This window comes from Dipodomys merriami, unplaced genomic scaffold, assembly GCF_024711535.1.
Source record: "Dipodomys merriami isolate MVZ:Mamm:240054 unplaced genomic scaffold, mDipMer1.0.p SCAF_19, whole genome shotgun sequence".
Taxonomy (NCBI): Eukaryota; Metazoa; Chordata; class Mammalia; order Rodentia; family Heteromyidae; genus Dipodomys; species Dipodomys merriami.
This window is the reverse complement of record NW_027203270.1, coordinates 14,639,291-14,663,985: the sequence shown is the minus strand read 5'-3', so window position 1 is coordinate 14,663,985 and position 24,695 is coordinate 14,639,291. Positions and strand designations below refer to the sequence as shown.

General features: G+C 48.0%; 1 protein-coding gene across 6 annotated transcripts in view; it reads right to left on the bottom strand.

The window, feature by feature from the left end:
- Abr (ABR activator of RhoGEF and GTPase) overlaps window positions 1-24,695 on the bottom strand; it is a 206,439-nt gene that overhangs the window by 76,042 nt on the left and 105,702 nt on the right. For 2 of the 6 annotated variants that reach the window (XM_070027409.1, XM_070027412.1), the window contains exons 3-4: window positions 3,701-3,781; window positions 961-1,059 (exon numbers count right to left, since the gene is read on the bottom strand). In XM_070027409.1, coding sequence (XP_069883510.1) covers window positions 961-1,059; window positions 3,701-3,781 — 180 coding nt within the window. Of the gene's footprint in view, window positions 1-960; window positions 1,060-3,700; window positions 3,782-11,259; window positions 11,461-24,695 lie in introns of those variants that run through there. The other 4 variants (XM_070027411.1, XM_070027413.1, XM_070027414.1 and 1 more) reach the window with 3 other exon arrangements.

The following is a 24,695-nucleotide window of genomic DNA, read 5'->3' as shown; positions in this document are numbered from 1 at the left end:
TCAAATGGTTTTTCTTTCTTGCTATTGTTTCTAACATATTTATAAGATGATTTCTTTATTGCTTTGTATGTCCCTCCCCCACGGTATAACCCCTGTTTTCACTGTATTTGATGTTGGTATAATTTCGGGAGGGGAAGGGAAAAAACAAATTGTTTAAATAGGGATACAGGTGGACCCATTGCAACAATGAGATGTACAAGATGTTATGTTGAAAAATGAACTTTACAACTTGGGTGGGGGATGGTAAGGGGAAACAAAGGAGGAGGCAACAATGCTTGATAAGAAATGTATTCATTACCTTGCTCATGTAATTGTAACCCCTCTGTACGGTATTTTCACACTAAAAAACTTATTCATTAAAACAACAACAGGGGGCTGGGAAGGTGGCTCAGTGGTAGAGTGCTTGCCTGGCATGCATGAGCCCCTGGGTTCGATTCCTCAGCACCACATAAGCAGAAAAAGCCAGAAGTGGCGCTGTGGCTCAAGTGGTAGAGTGCTAGCCTTGAGCTGAAGAGCTGAGGGACAGCGCCCAGGCCCAGAGTTCAGGCCCCATGACTGGCAAAAAAAAAAAACAACAACAACAACAAAGACAACTTCTGTCTCCCACTTTCTGACAGAGGACCTTTGGAAGGACTTGGTCCAAGGATGACAAAGAGGTATCACCTTGATTGACTGGTGGAGACTGCCTAGAGAACAGGATGAAGACAGCTGGGTGTTCAAATGGACAGAGCCCCATATAGATATAATGCCATGGTCATAGGTGATGCGATGTTTGCCCTCCCTAATTTATGCATCCTCTCCAGCCTTCCCCAGAGGACAGTAACAGAAAGTCAGTGGATACCAAGATTAAGCAGAGCTGTACCAATCTATGTCTGGTCCTCATTTATCTACCAACTCCAAAACCAATTGTAGAACATGACATTGGCTAAAGGGGCCAATGGCCTCTGGGCCGATACTTACCAGCAACAAGGCCTCCAACTGGTTGATGTAGATCTCTTCACTGGCCAAGAAGCCAGACAGAACAAGTTTCCTCATCTCCAGGCCCTTCCCTGATTCCACCTGCAGGAATACAAGCCAGAAGGAGGTATGAGAAAGGAGCCCAGATCCTAATAGGCCCATTTTCTTGCCTTTTTTTTTCCCTTTTAACTTTCCCCCTCTCCCCCCACCCCCAATCGTGGGGCTTGAACTCTGGGCCTGGGCGCTGTCCCTGAGCTCTTCAACTCAAGGCTAGTGCTCTACTACTTGAGCCACAGAGCCACTTCCGGTTTTCTGGTGGTTAATTGGACATAAGAGTCTCATGGACTTTCCTGCCCAGGCTGCTTTGAAATAAGATTCTCAGATCTCAGCCTCCTGAGTAACTAGGATTATAGTCATGAGCCACCAGCACCCGGCTTTCTTTTAACATTTTTAAAGGAGGTAAAATTTGTACAATATGAAAATATGAAAGAAAAATAAACTACCTATATTCCTGCTACTCTCTTGCTTTTTATCTCCTACCCTATCTGCACCTTTTTTTAAATTTAATTTTAGGGGCTGGGAAGGTGGTTCAGTGGTAGAGCGCTTGCCTTACATGCACGAGGCCCTGGGTTTGATTCCTCAGCACCACATAAGCAGGAAAAAAAAAAAAAAAAAAAGCCAGAAGTGGCGCTGTGGCTCAAGTGGTAGAGCATTAGCCTTGAGCTGAAGAGCTGAGGGACAGAGCCCAGGCCCAGAGTTCAGGCCCCACGACCGGACCCCAAAAAATAAATAAATAAAAATAAAATTTAATTTTATTGTTAAGGTAATAGACAGAGGGGTTACAGTTACATATGTACTGAGTACATTTCTTGTCAAACTTGTTACCCCCTTCCTCATTTTTCTCCCATTTTTCCTCCCCCATCACCCAACCCAAGTTGTACAGTTCATTTCCAACATATTGTCTTATGAGTATCTCTGTAGCATTGGTTTGCCCTTTGTCCTTTGTCTCACCATTTTGTTGTTCCCCTTCCCTTCCCTAATTCAGATTAATGTATATATAATACCCAGGGTACCAAAATCAAATACAGTGACAACAGGGGATATAACATGGGGTGGGGGTGGGGGAACACACACAAAAAAAGAAATCACATTAAAAACAACAACATCAAAGAAAAACCTCTTTTCCATATCTTGGAGTTCATTTTTGCTTAGCATCATCTTTTTTTTGCAGGGGGGGGTCCAGTTGTGGGCCTGAACTCTGGGCCTGGGCACTGTCCTTCAGCTCTTCAGCTCAAGGCTAGCACTCTATCACTTGAGCCACTTTCGGCTTTTTTTTTCCTGCTTATGTGGTGCTGAGGAATTGAGCCCAGGGCCTCATGCATGCAAGGCAAGCGCTCTACCACTGAGCCACCTTCCCAGCCCGCTTAGCATTATCTTATATGGTCATATGCACATAGCTATTGAGCTATTCTGTTCATCTGCTAGGACTATCTTAGACATACACTAATTATTACAAATGAGGGAAACCATGGGATCTATGTTTCTTTTTTTCTTTCTTTTTTGCCAGTCCTGGGGCTTGAGCTTAGGGCTAGGCACTGTCCCCGAGCTTCTTTTGAACTGGGGCCTGAACTCTGGGCCTGGGCACTGCCCCTCAGCTCTTCAGTTCAAGGCTAGCGCTCTATCACTTGAGCCACAGCAACACTTCCAGCTTTTTTCTTTTTGCTTATGTGGTACTGAGGAATCGAATCCAGGGCCTCAGGCATGCAAGGCAAGCGCTCTACCACTGAGCCACCTTCCCAGCCCCTCCCCAAGCTTCTTTTGCTCAAGGCTAGCACTCTACCACAGCACCACTTCTGGCCTTTTCTGTTTATGTGCTTCAAGCAGGCTCCGCAAGCACTCTATGGCTAAGCCACATTCCCAACCCTGGATCTATGTTTCTTTGTATCCCCCCATTTCTTTTTTTTTTTTTTTTTGGGTCCGGTCGTGGGGCCTGAACTCTGGGTCTGAGCGCTGTTCCTCAGCTCTTCAGCTCAAGGCTAGTGCTCTACCACTTGAGCCACAGCGCCACTTCCAGCTTTTTTCTTTTTGCTTATGTGGTGCTGAGGAATCGAACCCAGGGCCTCAGGCATGCAAGGCAAGCGCTCTACCACTGAGCCAACTTCCCAGCCCATCCCCCCATTTCTTGATTTGATATCCATCCATCTGTCCATCTGTTCGTCCATCCATCAATTCATCCATCCACCAACCTAGCCAACTTGGTCATGGTGAACAGGACAACCAAGGACTGGCTCTCATGTCTGATGGGCAATTTAACAGAAAGAGGAAGATAAAAAGTTTACATAAGAGCCAGACAACAGTAGTTCACACCTATAATCCTAGAGACCCAGAGGATTGTAGATTGAAGCTAGGCTGAATAGCAAACTCCATGAGATTCCATCTCCAATTAAGCAACAAAAAACTAGGCTCAAGTGGTAGAGCAAGAACCCTCAGTTCAAACCTGGTCCTAGCCAAAAAAGTTTACAAAGGAAAATCAGTCCTAACAAGTAAGATATGGTTACATGGGAAGGTACAGCAAGGTCACCCTCTAAGTCTGGGTGACAAATTCAGCCCCTTAAAGAAGTAGAGTATCAAGTGAGAGAAAAAGTGAGAGAATGGAGAATGGATGTCCCAGGCTTGTGGTCACTTATGACAAGAGCTTCCTGTGCCTGGGGACTTGATTCCACAACAGAATGTGTCAGCTCACCTCTGTCACCCTCTCAGCATTTCCTCCTGGTGTAAATACAGACCAAGGCAACTTCCTTCTCCCTGCAGCATTCCTGCTCCTCTGTGGGGGAAGATCATAGTCTGCTTAGCCTGGAATGACCAGCAACTAATCCAGTGGTTGGTACAGAGAAAGCACCCCACAATTTTTCTTATAGGATCCTCAGGAGTCACCTAGCCTCTCCTCTCGTTTCTCTCCCATTCCTCAGCCACATTCTGAAGCTTCCTTTCTAATCTCTTACATTTCTTCCTTGGATTCTACCCTCCCTCTGTGGTGCCAAGCACTCTCCGAAGCTCTCACTCCCCCCGTCTACCCACTAAAGCTGGGCCAATCTTCTCAGAATGCTATCATATACCTGAAGCTTGTCAAGGCCTTCATGTGAATCCTGCAAAATTGGTCTGAATGATTTGTTCATTTCTCTATTCATCCAAAAGATCCTGAATGCCCACTAGGCCCTTAAGTATAAATGGGAAAAAAGCAGACCACAGTCCCTGCTCTCATGTGACTTATAATCCAGTAAGAAAAAAAAAGATATCCGGTCCATAACCACAGTTCATGGATGTCATCACTTCCTTTACACCTGCAATGGGCCAGTACCTTCCCTACCTTTCCAATCTCCGACGTCGAGATCGCTGCCTTCCCAACATGTCAGGAGAAAGTGGCCTCTGAATGCAGTTCTATTGCTGCCACCTAATGCACCCTTCTGCCCTAGCTCTTTTCTTGGGTAATGCTATCTCTCCTTAAAGGCAGAGCTGAAATCTGGTCATGTCCTCAAGTCTCCCTGGATTGCCACACAGCCTGAATAGGCACCCTCACCTGGTTACACGCAGTGATTTGGTAAGGTCTTAACAGCATCTGCATCACACCCTTCCTCCCCAAGGCCAACACTATTTGATACACCTGCCTTTACTGGGTTTGAACTCAAGGTCTCCAAGTACTTTATCACTTGAGCCAAGCTCCAAATGCTTTTTGCTTTAATTATTATAGGGTCTTGTGTTTTTACTTGAGGCCAAGTTTGATCTTGATCCTTATACTTATTGACTGGGACGATTTCTTTCTTTTTTCAGAGCTGAACTCAGGGGTCTTACACTTGGCCAAGCAAGTATTCTTCCACTGAGCTAAACCCCCAATCCCCAATCTTTGTACTTATTTCCTAGCCACTAGCATAGTGGGATGACAGGAATGTGCCACCATGCTCAGCTTGTTGGCTGAGGTGGGATCTTGCTAACTTTTTGCCCAGGCTGGCCTAGAAACACAGTCCTCCAAATCTTTACTTTCCAAGGCACTTTTGAAGGCATTTAGCCTTCAAACACTCCACTGAGGGGAGTACTATAATTTCATGCTAGACAAATGGGAAGACTTAAAAAGACATAAGGAAAAGGTTCTAGGTCACATGGCCAGGAAGCTGCAGGGCTGGAATTCTACCCTGGTCCTCTAACACCAAATTTTGTGCTCCTGCTGCTCTCATGATTTCTCTGCTCTCTGATTTCTTCTTCAAGCGTGGGTCACCTGCTCAACTGTTATCTCAAACAGATCCCTTCTGGGCACTGAGGAGAGTAAATGAAGCCACCAGAAACCTCATAAACTCCAGAGAAGAGTCGCTTTCCTACAGCTGGACCACCTGCCCCTGAGTCCTCACAGGTTTTTCCCATCTTTTTTCCGAGGTGGGAAACCTCTCCTCCCATTAGCAACCCAAATGGGAGACCCGACTGGAGGCTGCTGTCCCCAGAGTCTTTGAAATGTTATCTGACCTAGAGAGGGTCACATCTTGATCTGTAAAAGCTGTGACACAGAGGAGTTTGCAGATGTGATTAAATTTGAGATGGGGAGAGTCCAAAATTACCCAGGTGGGCTCTATGTAGCCACAAATGTCTTTATAAGAAGTGAGCAGAAGCCAGGTGCCAGTGACTTACACCTATAATCCCAGCTACTCAGGAGTCTGAGATCTGAGGTTCATAGTTTGAAGCCAGCCTGGACCAGAAAGTCTGTAGGACTCTTATCTCCAATTAACTAAAAAAACTGGAAGTGGAGCTGTGGCTCAAGTAGTAGTGCTCTAGCTTTGAGCAAAAAATAAAGCTTAGGGACAGCGCCCAGGTCCTGAGTTCAAGCTCCAGTGCTGGCACAAAACCAACCAACAAACAAATAATTAAAAATAAAGAAGGGAGCACAGGGCTAGGGTTAGTTAAGAGGCAATGTAATAATGATGGTAGGGAGGATGGGACACTGCTGGCTTCAAAAGATAGAGGCTGGGACCAGAAGATAGGGGATGCAGGAGGGCTTTAGAAGCTAGGAAAGACCAAGAAAGTGATTCCTTCACTCTAGAACCAATGAAACTGTGCTAGCCCTTTAAAGACTTCTATGTGTATACACATACACACATACCCATTCTCACTCACATAAAATTTCTAAACAAGAAACTAAATCTGTTGTTTTACGGCATTAAGTTTGTGGAAATTTGTTTCAGCAGCATTAGAAAGCCAACACAGGCCCCCAGCATTAGGGAAAGGCCTAAGTTATTTACCACTGGCTTCACAAGTACAGGAATCTAGTAGGTATTACCATTTAACCCCCTGAGGCACACAGAGTGCATAGTGCCAGCTACATCAGGTACAAGATCAGAGACAGCAGTGGGGCCTCAGGCCTTCAAGGTTGGGCCCATGATGTCCTCCATACTTGCTCTCTACTCTGGGGCTAGTGCATCCCATTCCCCACTTGTTCTATGCCAAGCAAAGATTGAGCTGAGGGCTTGGCACACAAGGAGTGCCAAGGAGTGCCACAAAGAGTACCCTGTGAGCTTAACTGCAGAGCTGCATGGACTGGGACAAAGGGGAAGAACAATACCAAAGAAACCTTAATTCAACATAGCACAAGCAAGACCCTCAGCCCCTAAGGGAATTAATCCATTTTAGCAAGGCCTTTCCCACAAGACCGTTACCTCATAATCTAATCCTGAAGAGTGGTTTGAGGGGAAGACAAGTCAGAAAGATCTGTCCCCCAAAAGGTAACAAACAGGAATGCCCATCTAGGCTAGGATGAGGTGAAAGAGTCAGATAGTTTAATGATGTGAAATTAACTTTCATGTTTTACTAACAGGAGGCTTGTTGCTCAGTTACCATCCACCTAAGACTTCTTCCCTCTCCCCCTACCCCCTCTTCCAAGGGCCTACATGTTTCTGCTCTAGAACTACCTAGTAGTTCCCTAGCCAGTCCCTAGCATAGAGAACTGTCTTCTGGGTGGCATAGTCTCCTCTTCCTTTCCAGCTAGAATTTATGAAGTGCAGCCTTTGGTGGGCTTGTTCATGACTGGTGTTTTACACAATCTACACAAGCTGAAAACTTGTCAGCCCAAGACCCCTAATCCAAAGACATCAGGACGTTATGGTAGTATCTATAGATAAGCCTTGGCCAACTCTGCCTAAGTTTCTGCAACCTAAATAAAGCCTCCAAAAGTTTGGTTCTAGGCCAAGCCAAGAAACACACTCTCTAGGGACCTTGATCTCCTCCAACACAACAGTAAGAACTAAACAGACAGGATTGGCTCTCTGGCTATGCTTCAAAGCCATAGGCCAAACATCAAGGGTCAGAAACCCAGCAAATAGCACAATTCAGCCTGTGAGCCCACCAGCTTGCAACAAGCCTTCAGTGGGATCTGCCTGGAGATGCCACTAGGCCTAGGAGTCATGTGCATGGTTAGTCTTATACTCAAGCTAAGCCTTAGCTCCCAGACAGATGGTGTCTCTCTGAAGCTGAGTCAGGGCCATTCAGAGATTCTCTCCTCTCCCCAGCCTTAGGTAGGAGGTAGGTCTCTTATCTTCTTCTTCAACAGAATTTAGAGCAGAAAGGATTGGGGCTAGCTGCAAAATTGCAGCTGCTCTCTCTTCTGAAAAGTGAATGCTTACATTTTGGGTTCCCTAATGTGATGGAAATCATAGGCATTCCAGTGTTTCATATATCCCATCTTTCCTGGGTAACCATACTCACATACCACTCAATTTTGTTCTTTTCAACAACTTTTTTTTTAATGGGAGGGTAGGGGTGCATAACAGACTGTGCTGTATAGCGTAGGCTAATAGTGAATTCACTATGTAACCCAGGCTGGCCTTGAATTCCTGATCCTCCTGCTTTAGCTGTAATCCCAAGTGCTGGGATTATTAGCTGTGCACCACCATACCTAGCCAATAACTGACTTTTTAAAACCAGTCTTCTCTTATACGAGTCTTATTTCAAATCATGGAAGGATATGAAAGTCGTATTTTTTCTAGTATATATACTTAGTGAAGTACAAAATATATATTCAGAACTACCTAAAATAATCTGCCAAGTCCCCCTCCCCCAACCAGGTGGCCCATACTTCAGGAAACACTCAAGAGAGACAAAGAAGCCAGGTGCTGGTGACTCATGCCTGTAATCCTAGCTACTCAGGAGGCTGAGATCTGATGATCGAGGTTCAAAGCCAGCCCAGGCAAGAAACTCCACGAGACCCTTATCTCCAAAAACCACTGGAAAACTGGAAGTGGCACTGTGGCTCAAGTGGTAGAGTGCTAGCCTTGAGCTGAAGAGCTCAAGGGCAGCGCCCAGGCCCAGAGTTCAAGCCCCATGACCAATCAATTAAAAAAGAAAAGAAAAGAAAAGAAAAGAAAAGAAAAGAAAAGAAAAGACAGAGACACAGGCAGGGGCAGCTGGTATTGCACAAGGAGACAAGGAATGGACCTAGGCATGTAGGACAGAAATACATGCATTTCAGAGAATCCATTAAAGGTTGGCACAGAATAACACCTGAAGCTTTAATCTGGAATACAAAAGGGCTTTTTATTCCTGACAAATGAGTTCCTTGAAATAGCAGCTTCCACAAGGTCCCACCCACCAACCCTACCTACCTTTAAATAGAACTGTGTGAAAAAAAATTTGTAGGGTATAACATCATTTTACAGAGGGGAGGTAATGTTGATATCAGTATCTGTATTATGAGTTTACAGATCATTAACCCCTCAAAGGGGACATCTGGGTTGAGAGATGCAGCAAACTCCAAATGCAGCTCTCTAGAAAACCACCACCAGCTTCGAATCTGTCCCTCAGGAAGATGAAGTAGCTCAGAAATCACAATAAAACTAGGATTGATTTATAGGGCCAGCATTTGGGCACATGCTCAGCAATACAACTACTATTTAAGGTAAGTACCCCTGAAGTAAAGTAATAGCAAAAAGCAAATTGCCTTGGATTCCTACCAGCTGCCATGGAGGAGTAAGCCAAGACTGCAGTCCAGGACAAGAGTACACCATCCAGAAAGGGCCCCCGTGGCAATACACGTGCACATACACATGAACATATGTGCCCATGCACACACTCATTGTAGCCCTGACTCAGCTAGAAGTGGTTTTTCCCTCCGAATCTAGTACCCTTTTATCAGAACTCTTCTCATGGCCTGACTGCTCTCTCACTGTGCTCTCTCCTCTTCCCTGTGCACATCTCCTTTGCTCTCAACTCTTTGACATAAAGGCTCATACCTTGATCACTATTGTTCCTGGCAGAGTGCTTTGAACCTGCCAGTGTTTGTTGAATGAATCAACAAACTTTCTTTCCAGCTTTCTGCAGACCTTGACTTGGTTTTCCTTCTAAGACCAAGCCTGATAGAGAAGGGCATTTCAGAGTTGTTCAGGATGGGCCAGGACTCCCCATATTGGAGGCTCTTGGAACATAATGGGAGCAGCAAAGAGAAGGCAAGACTCCATTCAGTCTCCATGGGAACCTGGGAGGAAAGGCAATCTTCAGGTGTGATGTGTCCAGGTCCTCTTTGGTAGCCATAGGTTACCTCTTGAGAACACTTCTGAAATGGAACAAGGCCAAGTACTTGGTACCCTTTGTGAGACCCAGTGAGCTTCAGTCATCCTACAGATTCCTACTGGCACCAGCTACACACCAAGCACCATGTAGTGTTCAGCAATGAGTACAACCTGGCCTTGCCCTGGCGGGGAACAAACAGGACATGACTGAGGAGGTAGATTTCTAAGAATTCCAAGCAAAAAGAAACAGGGGGTCAGTTCAAGACTGAGGCATGAGCCAGAATCCAGAAAGGGTGAGCCCAGGAGGCAGCATGCATGGATCCACATGTGTGCTGTGGAGAGCTTCTCAGAGAAGGTCCATTAGGAACCCACAGACCTCCCATTCCACATATTGCTAAGCTCTTAGCCCAACTATTTGTTCATGAGCACACTTTTCCCCTCCTGTTGCTGGTGAGGGAGCTAGTCAGACCCTGGGTAAAGAGGCCTATGGGCCCAATGAAAGCCATGACTTACCCCTAGTGTTTTAAGCCACGTCACTGAACAGAGGTGAAGTGCCAGTGTCCCATTGCAGCTCCTCTCCTCCACTTCTACCAAGGCCTGCAGCCACTGTTCCACTCCAGCTCCACATATCAGCCACCTACTTACGCTGGGTCTGAAGGCTATTTTTACCTCCATTAGCTCCTCCTGGAGCCACACTGTAGTGTGGGTGTGGCAAGACTGCAATCCTCCTCTTCTGGCAAGGGAAATGTTCAGAGACAGCCTCATATTCTAGTCATGTTCTGGGCACCACGCCCTCTAAGGCTCACACTCCCTGTTTAGCAGCCTGGCTTTGCAGTGGGCAAATTCCTTACCCTCGACCTCTCAGGTACAAGAAGGCCATCCCTTTCAACCACGCAAGAGAGGAGCTGAGCAATAGGCCTAGCTTGGAGCTCTGAGGCAGGTCCAAGTGAGAGGGGAAGACCAGGGTGGTGGGCCATGCCACAGGCAGAGCTGACATTCCCAGCAGAAGCCTGGTATCTTAGAAGGGCAATAGAGCAGGTAAAGGGACTGGGACAATCACTCCTCTTCTGCACTGACTGGAGAAACATGGCTGCAGGAAATGCCCATGGCTCTGTAGTAGGTCACTAGTCCTGCCCATGCCCACCTTGGGAAAAGCACCCACCTACTTGGTTGGTGTCTCAATCAGCTATTAGCTCCCTCTCTTGAGCTGACTTCCTTCAAGGAAGCCCTATGACCTCTGGTTCTTGACCTTTCCAAATGCTCTCTTGCTCAACCATGATGCACTAAGACCCCAGTCTCCTCTCTTGGAAAGAGGGGTGACTCCCTTGGCCCACACCTCATAAGTGTGCCCTTATCCCCCAGTTGTCATAGAAACAATGAATTACGACCCACTGGTTTCAAAGTCAGCCTGGGTGCAGCAGGCTCACCCCACTGACAGCCCACCAGGTGGCTCACATCACTGCCAGAAAAGAGCCCCCAGCACAGCTGGCCCAGACCCTGAGGACAACTGGTGCAGGGCGAGCCGGCACTGCCCCTTTCCCCCCAGCAACAGCTGCGGGAAGGGCGCAGCCCATAGATCCCCTGGCAGGCCCATGCCAGCCCCTCTCACACTGCTCTGGGAGGTGCTTCCACTCCGCTAGGAGACTGGGGCACACATCAGCCATTGCCGCCGCCGCCCGCACGCGGCTTCGGTGGCAGTCAAGAGCTGCCAGCCCTGCCCCCCCCACCCCCCACCAGCATCCAGGGCGTGTCACATTCCCACCTTCACAGCCACCAAGAAGGGGGACCCTGAGCCGGGGCTGGTCGGGGTTCCCAGCTCACACTCCTCCAGGAGAAACACATCTTCATCCTCCAGGACCTTGTCCAAAAAGCCTATTGCCTCCTCTTCCTCTTCCATGGCAGCGGGAGCCCGCCGAGGGCAAACAGGAAGCGGGGTCCACGCCGCAGCAGCAGCAGCACCACCACCACCACCAGTAGCAGCAGCAGCAGCAGCAGCAGCAGCCGCAGCCACCGCCGCCGCCACCGGCGGCGGGAGGGAGGGAGGCAGGCAGGCAGGCAGGCAGGCGGACGGACGGACGGACGGGTGGGCCGGGCGTTCGGGGAAGGGCGCAGGGCAGGCCTACACCAGCACGCCGGCCTCCCCGGAGTCAGTCCTGGCACCTGGCCGCCGGCTCTTGATGAAAGGCTCCATTATGAACCTTTTCCAGTCGCCGCTTTCCAGCTCTCCTGCGCGCCGGGCTGCGGGCCCGCCTCCCGCGGGAGTCCCCACCCAGAGAAAGGGGAAGCGGGGCCTCCGGGCAGCCCCTGCCGACCCTCGGGAGTTCGGGTGCTGCGGTCGTCCCGGGGCTGTCACCCGGACCAACGCGGGGCGGGCGGCGCCCTCCGCGGCCCTTCCTGGTGTGTGCGCGCAGGGTCGGCACAGGCGGGATCCAGACGCCCCTCCAGAGCTTCGCTCTCCGCTTGGCTAGGCGCGCGACCCGGCCGCCCGCCTGCCGGCCCTGCCGTCCCGCCGCTCGGTCCCGTCGCCCCGCCGCCGCGTCCCCGGCCCTACAGAGCCCGCCCTTTCAGGACAGGGAGGCTCGGGTTTGCTCCCGTACACAGGAAATACACGTCTTGACTTGCGAGGTGGAGCCGATCGTTCCCTCTGTGGTCACCGGGCGGGCGAGTAGCTGGCGGAGGGTTGTGGAGCGTAGGGGGAGGAGGAGGGAGGAGGCCGCAGGCAGGCCAGGCAGGCGGGGGAAGGTCTGCTTCCCAGAGACAGGCTTATTTACAACTTCTCTCCAGAGCCTGCGGGCAGGGGGAGGCGGGAGAGCTGCTTTCCTGCGTGGCCAACCTCTCCACCGGGTCCCCGTCCCGGTCCTCCTCTCCGTGGGATCTCATAAACTAGAGAACCCTTGGCACCGCGACCTCTTGGTCTAGCACCTTTGCAGAGGGGAGGACTGGGCCTGGTTGAGAAACCACAGTTGCCATAGCTGCCACAGCTGGATGAACAAGGCTTTGTATAAGAGGGGCCTGACCTGTCTCACTCACAACTCAAGCACGGTACCGGCTAGGGTCTGGAGCGCGTGCCAGGCATGGACCACCCAGTGCCACATGGCACTTACAGATGCTGGGGGGGGGCGGCTCAAAAATGCCACTTCCTTGGAGCAGTTTCCCATAAAGACTCCTCCCCCTCCCTCCCGTGGGGAGGGGGACAGGGTGCATATAACCCAGGACCAATGCCACCCCAAACCAAGGTTTGGGGGTGAAGGGCACAGCTCAAGTGGTGCACAACTTGTCTAGTAAGCCTGAGGTCCTGTGTTCTTGCCCACTCCCACGGGGGAGGAGTCTAGAGCCACCTCCTGAACTGCTTTTGCCAGCCCAGTATTGAAGACAAGCAGGGCAAACTGCCTTTACCATGAGGCTAGACAGTGGCCCCTTCTGATGGTCACCAAAAGTAACAAAGGTTTGAGGTCACCTGATCTCTCTTTGAGAGAAGTTCAAAATCTGAATTCTTAGATGTAATATTCTGATTCTTAAAAATTATGGCAAATAATTTACATTTTAAAATTTCAACATATTCTACAAAATTAGGAAAATCGAGAGAAGGGTGGTGGTGGGAGGGATGGGGAGAACGGATGAAAGGGGTGAGTGACATTGATCAAGATTTATTGTAGGGGCTGGGAAGGTGGCTCAGTGGTAGAGTGCTTGCCTTGCATGCATGAGGCCCTGGGTTCGATTCCTCAGTACCACATAAGCAGAAAAAGCTGGAAGTGGCGCTTTGGCTCAAGTGGTAGGGCACTAGCCTTGAGCTGAAGAGCTGAAGGGACAGTGCTCAGGCCCAGAGTTCGGGCCCCATGACCAACAAAAAAAAATTTATTGTATTCATATTCTATTTTTGTTGAATGGCAACTCCTCTGCACAACTATTTAAAGGCAAAAATAAAAACAAAACAAACAAAACCCCCACATACACAATGTACTGGATGCCAGCAGCTCATGCCTGTAATCCTAGTTACTCAGGAGGTTGAGATCTGAGGACCATGGTTTGAAGCCAACCAGGGCAGGAAAGTGGATGAGAAAACCAGAAAACCAGAAATGGAGCTGTGGCTCAAAGTGGTAGTGGACTAGCTTTGAGCAAAAAAGCTCAAAATCAGCACCCAGGCCCTGAGTTCAAGCTCCACGACGATTTAAAAAGAACACAAAACCACCAACAGAAAAAACATAATGTACTTTTGGTGTGCTTATACACCTTTCCATGCAGAACTTTGCCTCACTGTGGGGAAAAATACCATAATTCAGTCTAAATGAGCCACATCTGCGCCCTGAGTTAGGCCCAAGGACTATGGAATTTCATTTATTCTCGCAATTCCCTCTCAGGAACTTAGGAAATGTGTGTGTGTGTGTGGGGGTGTCCTGAGTGTCCCCTCTGGCCCATCTCCTCATTGGACCTGGCATCTTGAAACCAAATTTACCTTCACATACAACCAACCTAATATTTGTCTCTTTCCTGACCTCTTCCCCACTGCTCTCCCTTTCTTCCCCCCCAGTAATTGGGCTTGAACTCAATGGCCTCATGCTCACTTGGCTTTGATTGCTCTTGACTGGTGCTCTACCATGTGAGTCATACCTCCAGTTTAGCTTTTTGCTGATTGAGTAGAGATTGAGTCTGGATGACTTTGATGCCTAAACTGTCTTCAAACTTCAATCTCCCAGGTCTTAGCTTCCTGAGTAGCAAGGATTACAAGCATAGGCCACTGGTACCCAGCTACCTACCCCTTATCTTTGTGGCCCTATTGAACAGATGCCACCAGCAAAGTGGTGGGGCAGTGTCCATCAACACCTCCTATGTCTCATGACCAGCATCTCATACATTCCCTGTCAGGTGATAACTGGATGGCTACAGGGTAAGAGTCAAACCATTGAGGTTATTTGCAAGGAAGGCCAACTATGCCTCATTCTAGGTCGCATGATGCCACTGAGTATCTTAGCTAAGAGCAGACCCTCTGCTCTTGAACCTCCAAATGAAGTGGAGGTCCAAGGAAAAGGAGAAAGAATGGTATGTGGTCTCCATCAACACTGCCAAATAAATTCTTCAGGATCTCCTAGCTCTAGAGGGAGCTCCTGCCATGCTATTGACAGCATAGAACCTGCCCTTGCTGGACAGGCTCCCTCCTATCACCAAAGCTGACATGTAGACTAGGATGCGGGATGTCTCTCAGGGGCCCCAGGACTGACAGGCCCTGTCAGTGTCCCACTAGGCTTCACCAATGGCATACGCACCTTTCTCTCTCCAGCCTCTGGTTTTTCCTTGTGCTAGCCCTGGCTGGATTATAAATAGCTAGGACACATCTGAAGGGCCTTTTCAGCCACAATTCCTCATTTGGTTTGGGTGGACGAGGCTGTTTTCAAGGCTTGGGAACAACCAGGCTTGGCATTCCCTAGGGCACAAGTGTGCCAGCTCAGGGCTCTGTGCCACAGGTTTCTCTGCCTCCCACCCTGCAAGCTCCAAGTGCATCATGAGCTGCCCACATGGGTCAGACAAACAGGCGTCATGTGAGAAAGGCTAAAACCCCTTCCTCCACCCAAGAGAACAGAAGTTTCCCTTAGCAGTCTTTCTATAGCGTAACCTCAACTCCATACCATCCCCTCCCCCCCCCCCCCCCGCCACCTCATGCCCTTATCCAGCATGGTGTGATTAATACCCATTTTTTTCCCAAACTCTGAACCTCACAGAGATGATTCCCTGAATATTCAATGCATTGCTGCCCTACTTCACTCTAGTCAGCTGGAAATTCCAGTGAGTAACTAGAATGTCCACTCCACTGGACGCCAGGCTCCACACAGAGGCCCTGTCTTCCCTCTGGAGGGGAAATGACTCACAAGTCCCCAGAGTTCTCTATCCCTGGCTCTTACAAATGTCTTGAGCAGGTCCTAGTCTTTCATACTCTGACTGCTCAGCCTGGCTCTGGGCCCCTGTCTCCAGAGAAGCAGCCCATTCCAGAGGTACCCAAAGCTGCCTGTTCCAGGGCCCTAGATGTCGCTGTCCTACACCTTGGTCTCTACTGTCTCAATGTTCTCAAAGCTCTCATTGGCCAGAGTGGGGCTGCTTCTATCCACTCCTCAGTTTAGGCTTCTTCCTGCATCCTAATATGTGGAGTCACTCACTCAGGCCCTAAACCCTAGCCTTCAGATGTCTGCCATTGGAGAATTCATTTTTCCCTACTAGGATGATGGCAATCCATGGCCAACTCCAGTCCTAGCAAGGTCTTGCTGAGATCCAGATCTGATACCAGCAATGGTAACAGGATCTTCTGACTTGGAAACCCCAGAAGCAGCCCTTCAACTCCACATATCCAAACCACTTGATCCTTCCTCCTCCTTAAACCAGCTTCCCCTTCTGGCCTCTCCACTTCCGTTGGTGGGGCTGCTGTTTTGTGGCTCTTTCTCTCAAGCCCTATGTATCCTTTTTACCAAGTCCTTTGGGTCTTCTTTTCCTTTTCCAAAGCAACCACTCAACTAAGGAGTGCAACATCTCATGCCTAGATCAATAATACCCCACTAGTATCCTCATCTTGTCTGTCCATCTACCTGTTCACTGGTGCTTTCATATCCAGAGAAGGCCTGGCATGACAGTCTATGCCAGGGCCCCTGCTATCGGTGTATCATCAATGAATCCATCAGGGTTCTTAATTATGAACACAGAACAAAGGCACTGACCCTGAAAACTGGGAAGATTTCTAGGCAAAGGGGGAGACATGAAAGAAACAGTTCCTTAAGGAAACCTAAGAAGCATGGCTAACAGGATAGAGAAAAAAGGGGTGGGGGATAAGTGTGGAGAAATTAGCAGGAACAGTATCCTGAAGGCTGTCACCTCCCAAGGCAATGGAGACTTCTGGTTCCTACCAAGTCCACATCTCAAAACTACCAGTGGGAAACTCACGGACTTACGTGGCCATACACCACGTTCTCTCATATCCAGTCTCCATCTTCTCACTCCCTTTCTGACTCAATCAGCAAGCATTTATTAACTAATGTCCACTGTGCTTGCATTCAGAATATCATCTTGGGGCTGATGGTCTCAAGGGCACACTGACTCCCAAGGCAGTGCCAAGGGAGGGGCAGTGAAAGGGGAAGGGCAGGACTGGGGAGGGTACAACTCCGGAAAGGATAACATGGAAACATCATTGTGATTTTAAATGTTCACACCCTCTGACTAAGCAACTTCACTCTAGGGAATTTCTCTCAAAAAAAATATCTAGAAGGACACAAAAGATATATGTACAATGATGTTCACTGCAGTGATATTTACACCAGCAAAGATTGCAAAGAGCCAAATGTCCATCAAAAGTAGATTGGTCAGGACTGAGGTTGTAGCTCAGAGATAAAGTGCTTGCCTAGTATGTGTGGGGTGCTGGGTTAGATTCCTATGACTTAGGGCTGGGGTGTGACTCAAGAGGTAGAACACCTTATCAGCAAGTGGGAAACCTTGAGTTCAAATCCCAATACTGTTAAAAAAAAAAAAAGAGCGAGAAAAAAAAGCAATTGTGTTGGCTAAATGGATTAAGGCACATCTACAGAATGAGAAACCACATACAAGAAGAAAGAGGTAGATCTGTAATTACTAGTATGCAAGATGTCTTAGTTTTATTAAGAAAAATAACAAGGACAAATTGCATAGCTACCAATAATATGATCTCATATATATATATATATATATATATATATACACACACACACACACACACACATACACACACACACATACACACACACACATTTTACACATGGAAAAAAGGAAAACTACACAGATGACTCTTGGCAGAAGTTGTTGGATGAGAATTAAGGAGACTTTTGCTTTCTATATTATGTATTTCTGTTAAGTTAGAATTTTTAGTGATGTAATCAGGAAAAATAAAGAAGTTATAAAAAGAAGTGTGGAGATTGGGGGTGTAGCTTGTTGGTTGAGCAATTGCTTCATATGTGTTCAGTCACCAGCATTTTTTAAAAAAGTGTTGGGACTCAGCAGTAGAGCTTCTGCCTTGGAATGGTGAGGCCTGAGTTCAAATCCCAGATACACACACACACCACACACACACACACACACACACACACACACACACACACACACACACACACACACACACACACACACACACACACACACACACACACACACACACACACACACACACACACACACGGGGCACTGTTATGCACATCTGTAATCCCAGCTTCAGGAGATGGAGGCAGGAAAATGAAAGTCTAGGATAGCAAGTTTAAGGATAGCCTAAATTACAGAGTGAGACCCTATCTCCAAAAACAAACAAAAATGTGTAAAGTGCCACAAATTTAGAGTAAGCTCACCTGACAGCCAAAAGGGACTACACAGGTGAAAGTGACATTAACACTGAGACCTAAAACTGAACAGATTTAGCTGTCTGAGGGGACTGGGGGACAGACAAAGAAGAGATCGTGACATCTATTCTGGTTTCCAATGAAACCAGCTCAGTTGGACTGGAGGGCAATGGATCTGTTCACACAACCACCATTTACTAAGCACCTACTATGCACCCAGGCACAGTTCTAGGCACTTGGGTCTGTAACAAGCAAAGTTCCATTTCAAAGCTGGGTCTATGAGACCTTCCTCATGGTGTTCACATTGCAATTGGATGATTTTTGTGAAGCCAGGGAGGAAGGCAGGGATCATGTGGTCAGGTCAGACAGGGTCTTGACAGCCATAAAAGCCTTCAGGCTCCACCACACAGCCAAAGGAAGTGCCTAGAAGGGCTTCAGTAGGGAATGACATCATCATTCTTCAATACATCCCTAGGGATGACATCACATTACTCTAAAACTGCCCAGGACAAGCCTCTAAGTCAGCCCAAACGAGAGCAACAGGGCCTTGCTCATGACTCACCCCACCATCACAGTGTGACATTAACCTCTGAAATGGCTGGGCAGGGCAAAGCCCCACCTCCAGGCCTCTGCTGCCTGCAGTTTCCTGGGGTCTAAAATGCCTTCTCTCTCTTCTCTGGTTGCCCCTGCTCTCCCAACTCTTTTGTCAGAAGCTTGTGCCCACCTCTAGGCTTTCTGGAACCAATGAGACTGACCCCCAGGGGCCAGTGTCAGGGCAGATAGGGTCACCACAGCCATAGAAGGAAAGGACTAGACTCTTCTTCCTGATGTCTTTGCTCCTTCCTCTGCTTTACTTTTCTCAGTTACAGCAGCTATCACCTACTTACAGAGTTCAATAACGTAAAGTAAATGTTGGGTGTGAGCCAGTGCACAGCAAGTGTATATGGTAAAGCACACAAAAACCAAAACACTTCATTGGCCTCTAGACTTCAATTCCAGTTCTGCCTCTTGCCAGCTCTGTAACCCTGGATGGGACACTAATATTTCCCCTGCCTCAATTTCCTTATCTGTAAAGCAGGGATAATGATAGTACCAACTCCAGGGCTGCTGTGAATACTGAAGGACACAGGGTAGTGCCTAGGGTGTGCAAAGGCTTAAGTTGGCTCCAACCGTTGGAACTGGCTATTGGCACCAACTCTTCTCCTCTGCTTCCTTGGCAGGTGTTATGTGGGGGAGGACCTGACTTAGTCCTACACTTTACCTTTTCCAACAAAATCACCGCCCCACCTGCACCAAAATATTTCTCAAAGCTCCAGTGACTTTCTAACATTCTGGAAGCAACATAGTCAGGTGCCAAGGATGTTCTTCCTGGCCGGTGCCCCTGCAGAGCATAGGCCACTCTCTGAAGCTACTTCCTCCATACTCCCCTCTCTGCTCTCTACTTGGATACACTGACACACAGACTCCTAGTCTCTCAAGGCAGTTGCAAGGTGGCCTTGACATAGATGAACTTGGGGCTGAGGTTGCATGCATAGAGCCTTGGATTTAATCTCTAGCTCTCTATAAATATAAAGGAAGAAAGGAAGGGAGGGAAGAAAGGAGATAAAAAGGAATTTTGAGGAATGAACTTTGTCCACACTAATTCACTCTCAGTAATCAAAACAGTATCTTTTAATATGTTGTTACTCAGAAAATACTTCAGAGAAATTGCCCTAGGAGGCTTATAGAACAAGGGTCTACCAACAAGCCAAGCCAAGCCAAGCCAGGGGCTCAGGTTGGGCCCATAGTTCCTATGGAACCTGGTCCTCTGAAGTTCCTAAGACTAATGGGAACCAAGAGAAGGGATGGGTAAGGACTGTTGGGTGACAATGTTGTCAGATACTTTGTATTCATATAGTTTGGTAGAATGGAACTTCTTTGTACAACTACTTAAAGATAATAATAATAAAAATGTTTTTAAAAAAGGAAGAAAATTAGCAGATCCATTCTGTTGGAAGAAAATATACTGTGTAAATGCAAAAAAAGAAAAAGAAAAAAAAAAGACTAATGGGAACCCAAAGGCAGACCAATGAAAGAATCTCCTCTCTGCCTCCAGTTACCAGCTTTTGCTTTGATCCTTCCTTAAAAGGACAGGAAGCATATTTCCTATGCTGTTGCTGGACCGTTCTCATCGTTGATCATTCTTACGCTTTACTCAAATTTTATCTCATTGTAAAAAGTCTTATCCTGTCCTCCAGAGTAGCCCAAGGTAATTCCTTTCTCTTGAGTCAGGTAACACTGTCACTTCATTCATATGCAAGAGTACAAAGGTGCAGGCTAGTAAGGGGTCTCTTTAACCCCTCATCTCCCCACACCATGCCCTGTGGTTGCTGGCCCCAGGCCCTAGGACCTTACATCCCATAACTGGGCTCACAGAACTGTGGTGCCAGCATGTGTGATGGACATGGTGGTACAGAGGATGAAGAAGCCCATAGTCACAAAGTATGATGGCAGTACCTGGCATTTATCAGGTATCATGAAAGCCTTTGTAGTCTTTCTTTTCCTCAGAGCTGTGTGGTCCCCCAGAGAGAAGCCACTTGCTGGTAAATAATCCTGCTGGGCAGGCAAACAAGAGCATCTTCCCCGTGAAAGAAAACTAAAACCCTCTCTAGTCTCACTAGCGCTTACTAGTGGAACAACTATGTTAGTGACAGGAAATAGAGTCCCAGGTATAAAAACCAGCCAGTCCTCTGTTGCCCTTCCGCATCTTAGAAGAGCACAAAGTCTAGAGGCCAGGTTGCCACTGCCTTCAGCTGCCCCACTTCTGTGTAGCCAGATACCTGTGAGGACATTTTGTCACATTTATTTTTTTGTTCATTCATTCATTCATTCACTTATTCATTCAGTGTCAGTACTGGGGCTTGAGCTCAGGGCCTTGCATTCGCATTTGACTTCTTTTTCTCAAGGCTGGTGCTCTATCACTTGAGCCACATCTCTACTTCCAGCTTTTTTCTTGGTTCATTGGAGATAAGAATCTCAAGAGACTTTTCTGCCTGGGCTAGCTTCAGACCACAATCCTCAGATCTCACTTTTTCCTGACTACCTAGGATTATAAGAGTAAGCCCACTAGTGCTCCAGCAAGTCATGCTTATTTTGAGGGCAATTTAACATCTGTTGACACGGTGACTATTTGGGTTGGTCACCACTTGTCTACTGCCTTGCCTCCCTGAAGATTTCAGAGCCTCAAGGAAAGATAAACAGTTGGGTTGGGTCTACTCTGCTATCCGTAGTGTCTGGAGGTGGGGAGGCGGGCAGTAGATGAACACACCTGTATTGAATAAAAGTGACCCTGTGAGTTGCCTCAGTGGAAGATGCGAATTGCATTCAAGAATGATTCTGCCAGCAGGCTGGTGGGAAGGAGACCTCTGACAGGGTGAGCACTGCCCACTGGGATCAGCCAGGCTGGTCAGGAGGAGCAAGGTACAGTCCATCAGGAAAGACACTATCCTGGGGTGAGTGAGAAGGAGCCAGGTATGAAAAGGTGGTCTCCTGGAGAGGCCAAGGAGAGTCAGCTAGGAAGGAGGCTGAGTGTTCATAACTGTCTACTTACATTCTACTTAACCTTCCCAGCTTAGACAAGGTACAAAGTCACCCTGAGCTCCAGCTTTTCATGTATAAAATGGGCCTCCCCCAGGCGTTAGAGTCACTAGTGGCAATGAAGCCCCTGGGCTCCTAGCATAGTACTGGCACACAGGAGGAGGCAATGTTTCCTCCACTTTGCAGCAGTGGGGAATCCAGAAGCAGGCTCTCTAAGACAAAGATGCTGCAAGCTGAACAGGGAGCATCTCCACCATGGTGTCCCTCCCCCTCCTCATCTGGCCCTGAATGCAATATGAAGAGAGTGGAGAGGTGCTGGTTGTCTGTGTGTGACCTATCTTCTCCATTCACTTAGCTACCCCCATGCTTTGCAACCTCAAGTCCCAAGCCCTGGGCCTCAGCAGGCACAGTAAGGGAGCATGACATTCTTCCTGGCTTCCTCCAGAGGCTGCTCTTGCTCTCCTCTCTCTCTCTCTCTCTCTCTCTCTCTCTCTCTCTCTCTCTCTCTCTCTCTCTCTCTCTCTCTCTCTGTCATGGGGCTTGAACTCTGGGCCTGGGACTATCCCTCAGCTCTTCAGCTCAAGACGAGTGCTTTACCACCTGAGCCACAGCACCACTTCCTCTCTCTCTCTCCTCTATGCCATCCTGGAACTATTTAGTTCAATACCAAATACCAGAACCCCTAAATGCCTGAAGCTACTGGCAGGGGCCACTGAAATAGCCCAGGGATCCAAGACACACACACACACACACACACACACACACACACACACACACACACACACACACACACACACACACACACACACACACACACACACACACACACACACACACACACACACACACACACACACACACACACACACACACACACACACACACACACACACACACGGGATCAGTGATGCCAAAGCTTCACCAGGGAGGGGACCGAGTGGAACGTGGAAGCATCACTCAGCCTCCAGCATCAACAAAGACCCAAGTTAACAAGAAACTCTGGTTAATTATGCCACCAGATGGAGCCTCGGTGTCCTTAACCATAAAATGAAAACAGGTTAGAGGGTTAGAGTACTTCTCTCACAGGGTTGTCATGATCTTAGAGGCAACACATGTGAAAGCATCAGTCTTGTCTATGTAGCTGTGAGGAGGAGGAAGAAGAGGAAGAGGAATTGGAGGAGGGCAAGAGTGATAGACGATGGTGATCAATCATTCCAACCCATCTCCATCCTAATCTCTGGCTTCTCTAGGCAGCTGGACTCCGCATCTATTCAGAGTTCACAATTTACAAGATGTTCTGCCTAAAAGTATCTGTGTGTGTGTGCGCACATGTGCATGTGCACACAGGTGCACATGATATTTGGGGTTTGAATTCAGGGACTCACATTCTCGCTTGGCATTTTTGCTCAAGGCTAGACTCAAGGCTAGCTGCTTTACCATTTGAACCACAGCCCAACTTCTGGCTTTTGAGTAGCTAATTGGAGAAGAGTCTCATATAGACTTTCCTTACCTGGGCTGGCTTCAAACTGTGATCCTCAGATCTCAGCCTCCTCAGTTGCTAGGATGCTGGCTCCTAAAAGCAGCTTGAGGAAGGCTCACAGGAAGGAAGAGGACTTTCAGTAGCTTCCCTTAACAGATGACCAAACTGGAGCTCAGAGGGCGATTGACAGCCATAAGGTTACACTGCTACAAAGAAGCAGTGGAGGGGCAAAACCCAGATTTCTCTTGCCTGGGGACTCTTCACTGTATAGAGATGGCAGTCTATACAGGTAGTAGAAGTGAAGAACCTGTGCCTCATGTGTTAGCTGAGCTGGAGCATCCTCAGCCTACTTCCTGTGGCGAAACTGGGCACTCTCAGTTAAGCTGAGCCAATAGTAGTGGCCTTGTGCTGGAATGCCCTGCTCAGTCTAGGCTTGGCTTTAGGGTTCTCTTGATACCTCTGTAGACTACATATCTCTAGGGCACAAGCTGAGAGCAGCACAGGAAGGCATGTTAGGGGTGAGGAGTGCATGGCTTGCCAACTCCAAGGCCCACCTTCATCTGGACTATCACACTTGGGGGACAGACCCAACCCACAAAAGGAAGTAGGCTACAAAAGCCAATTAATTGTCCAGCATGTATTTAGTCAACTGGACATGAGATTTACAATACTCCTGGGTCCCTACTTCTCTAAAAGCTGATGAGAAAAGTCTTGGTTTTCCTTTTTTTTTGAGAAAGATACTTGCTACGTAGGCCAGGTTGGCCTTAAACTCAACTCATGATCCTCCTAATTCTGCCTCTTAAGGGTTGGGATGACAGAGTTCCTGATGCTCTAGACCTTCCCTAAGCTATACTATCATCCTCCCAGCAGACCTTCATGGTAGTCAGTGCTTTCTAAAGATAGAAAACTGAGGCTCAGAGATTTTAACACTTGTCCGATGTCTCAAAGGCAGAGAGAAATTTTCACCCAACCCAAACTTACGTTTGATCTGGGCTGTTGAGGATAAGACAGTTATAGCTCATTTTATGTTAACTTGACTGTGCCATGTGGCACCCAGACATTTATTTGTCTAAACATTACTGTTGTCCAGTCCATTGAAAACCTAAGTCACAACTGCCTGGTGCAGCTGAGCCTCCTTTGCCCCCCCTCCAACAGCCTTCTCTGACCTTTGGACTTAGGGAAACACTGGCTGTTCATGGGCCTCAAGCCTACTGACTTTCAGGCTGGAATTTATACCATCACCTCTCCTGATTCTTGGGCCTTTAAACTTGGACCAGAATTTCACATTGCCTCCTGGGGCAAGAGCATCTACTGTAGAGGTGGAGACTTCTCAGCCTTTATTTCCTCTGGTAAATCTTTTTTTTTTTTTTTTTTTTTTGCTGGTTGTAGGGCCTGAACTCGGTCCCTGAGCTCTTCAGCTCAAAGCTAGCACTCTACCACTTGAGCCACCATGCCACTTTCTGCTTTTTCTGCTTATGTGGTACTGAGGAATCAAATCCAGGGCCTCATGCATGCAAGGCAAGCACTCTATCACTGAGCCACCTTCCCAGCCACTGGTAAATCTTTTGTTGTTGCTGTTGTTGTTGGTCATGGGGTTTGAACTCTGGGCCTGGGCGCTGTCCCTCAGTTCTTCAGCTCAAGGCTACTAGCACTCTACCACTTGAGCTATAGCACCACTTCCAGTTTTCTGGTGGTTTTTACTGGCGATAAGAGTCTTGTGGCCTTTTCTACTTGGGCTGGCTTTGAACCGTGATCCTCAGATCTCAGCCTCCTGAGTAGCTAGGATTATAGGTGTGAGCCACCAGT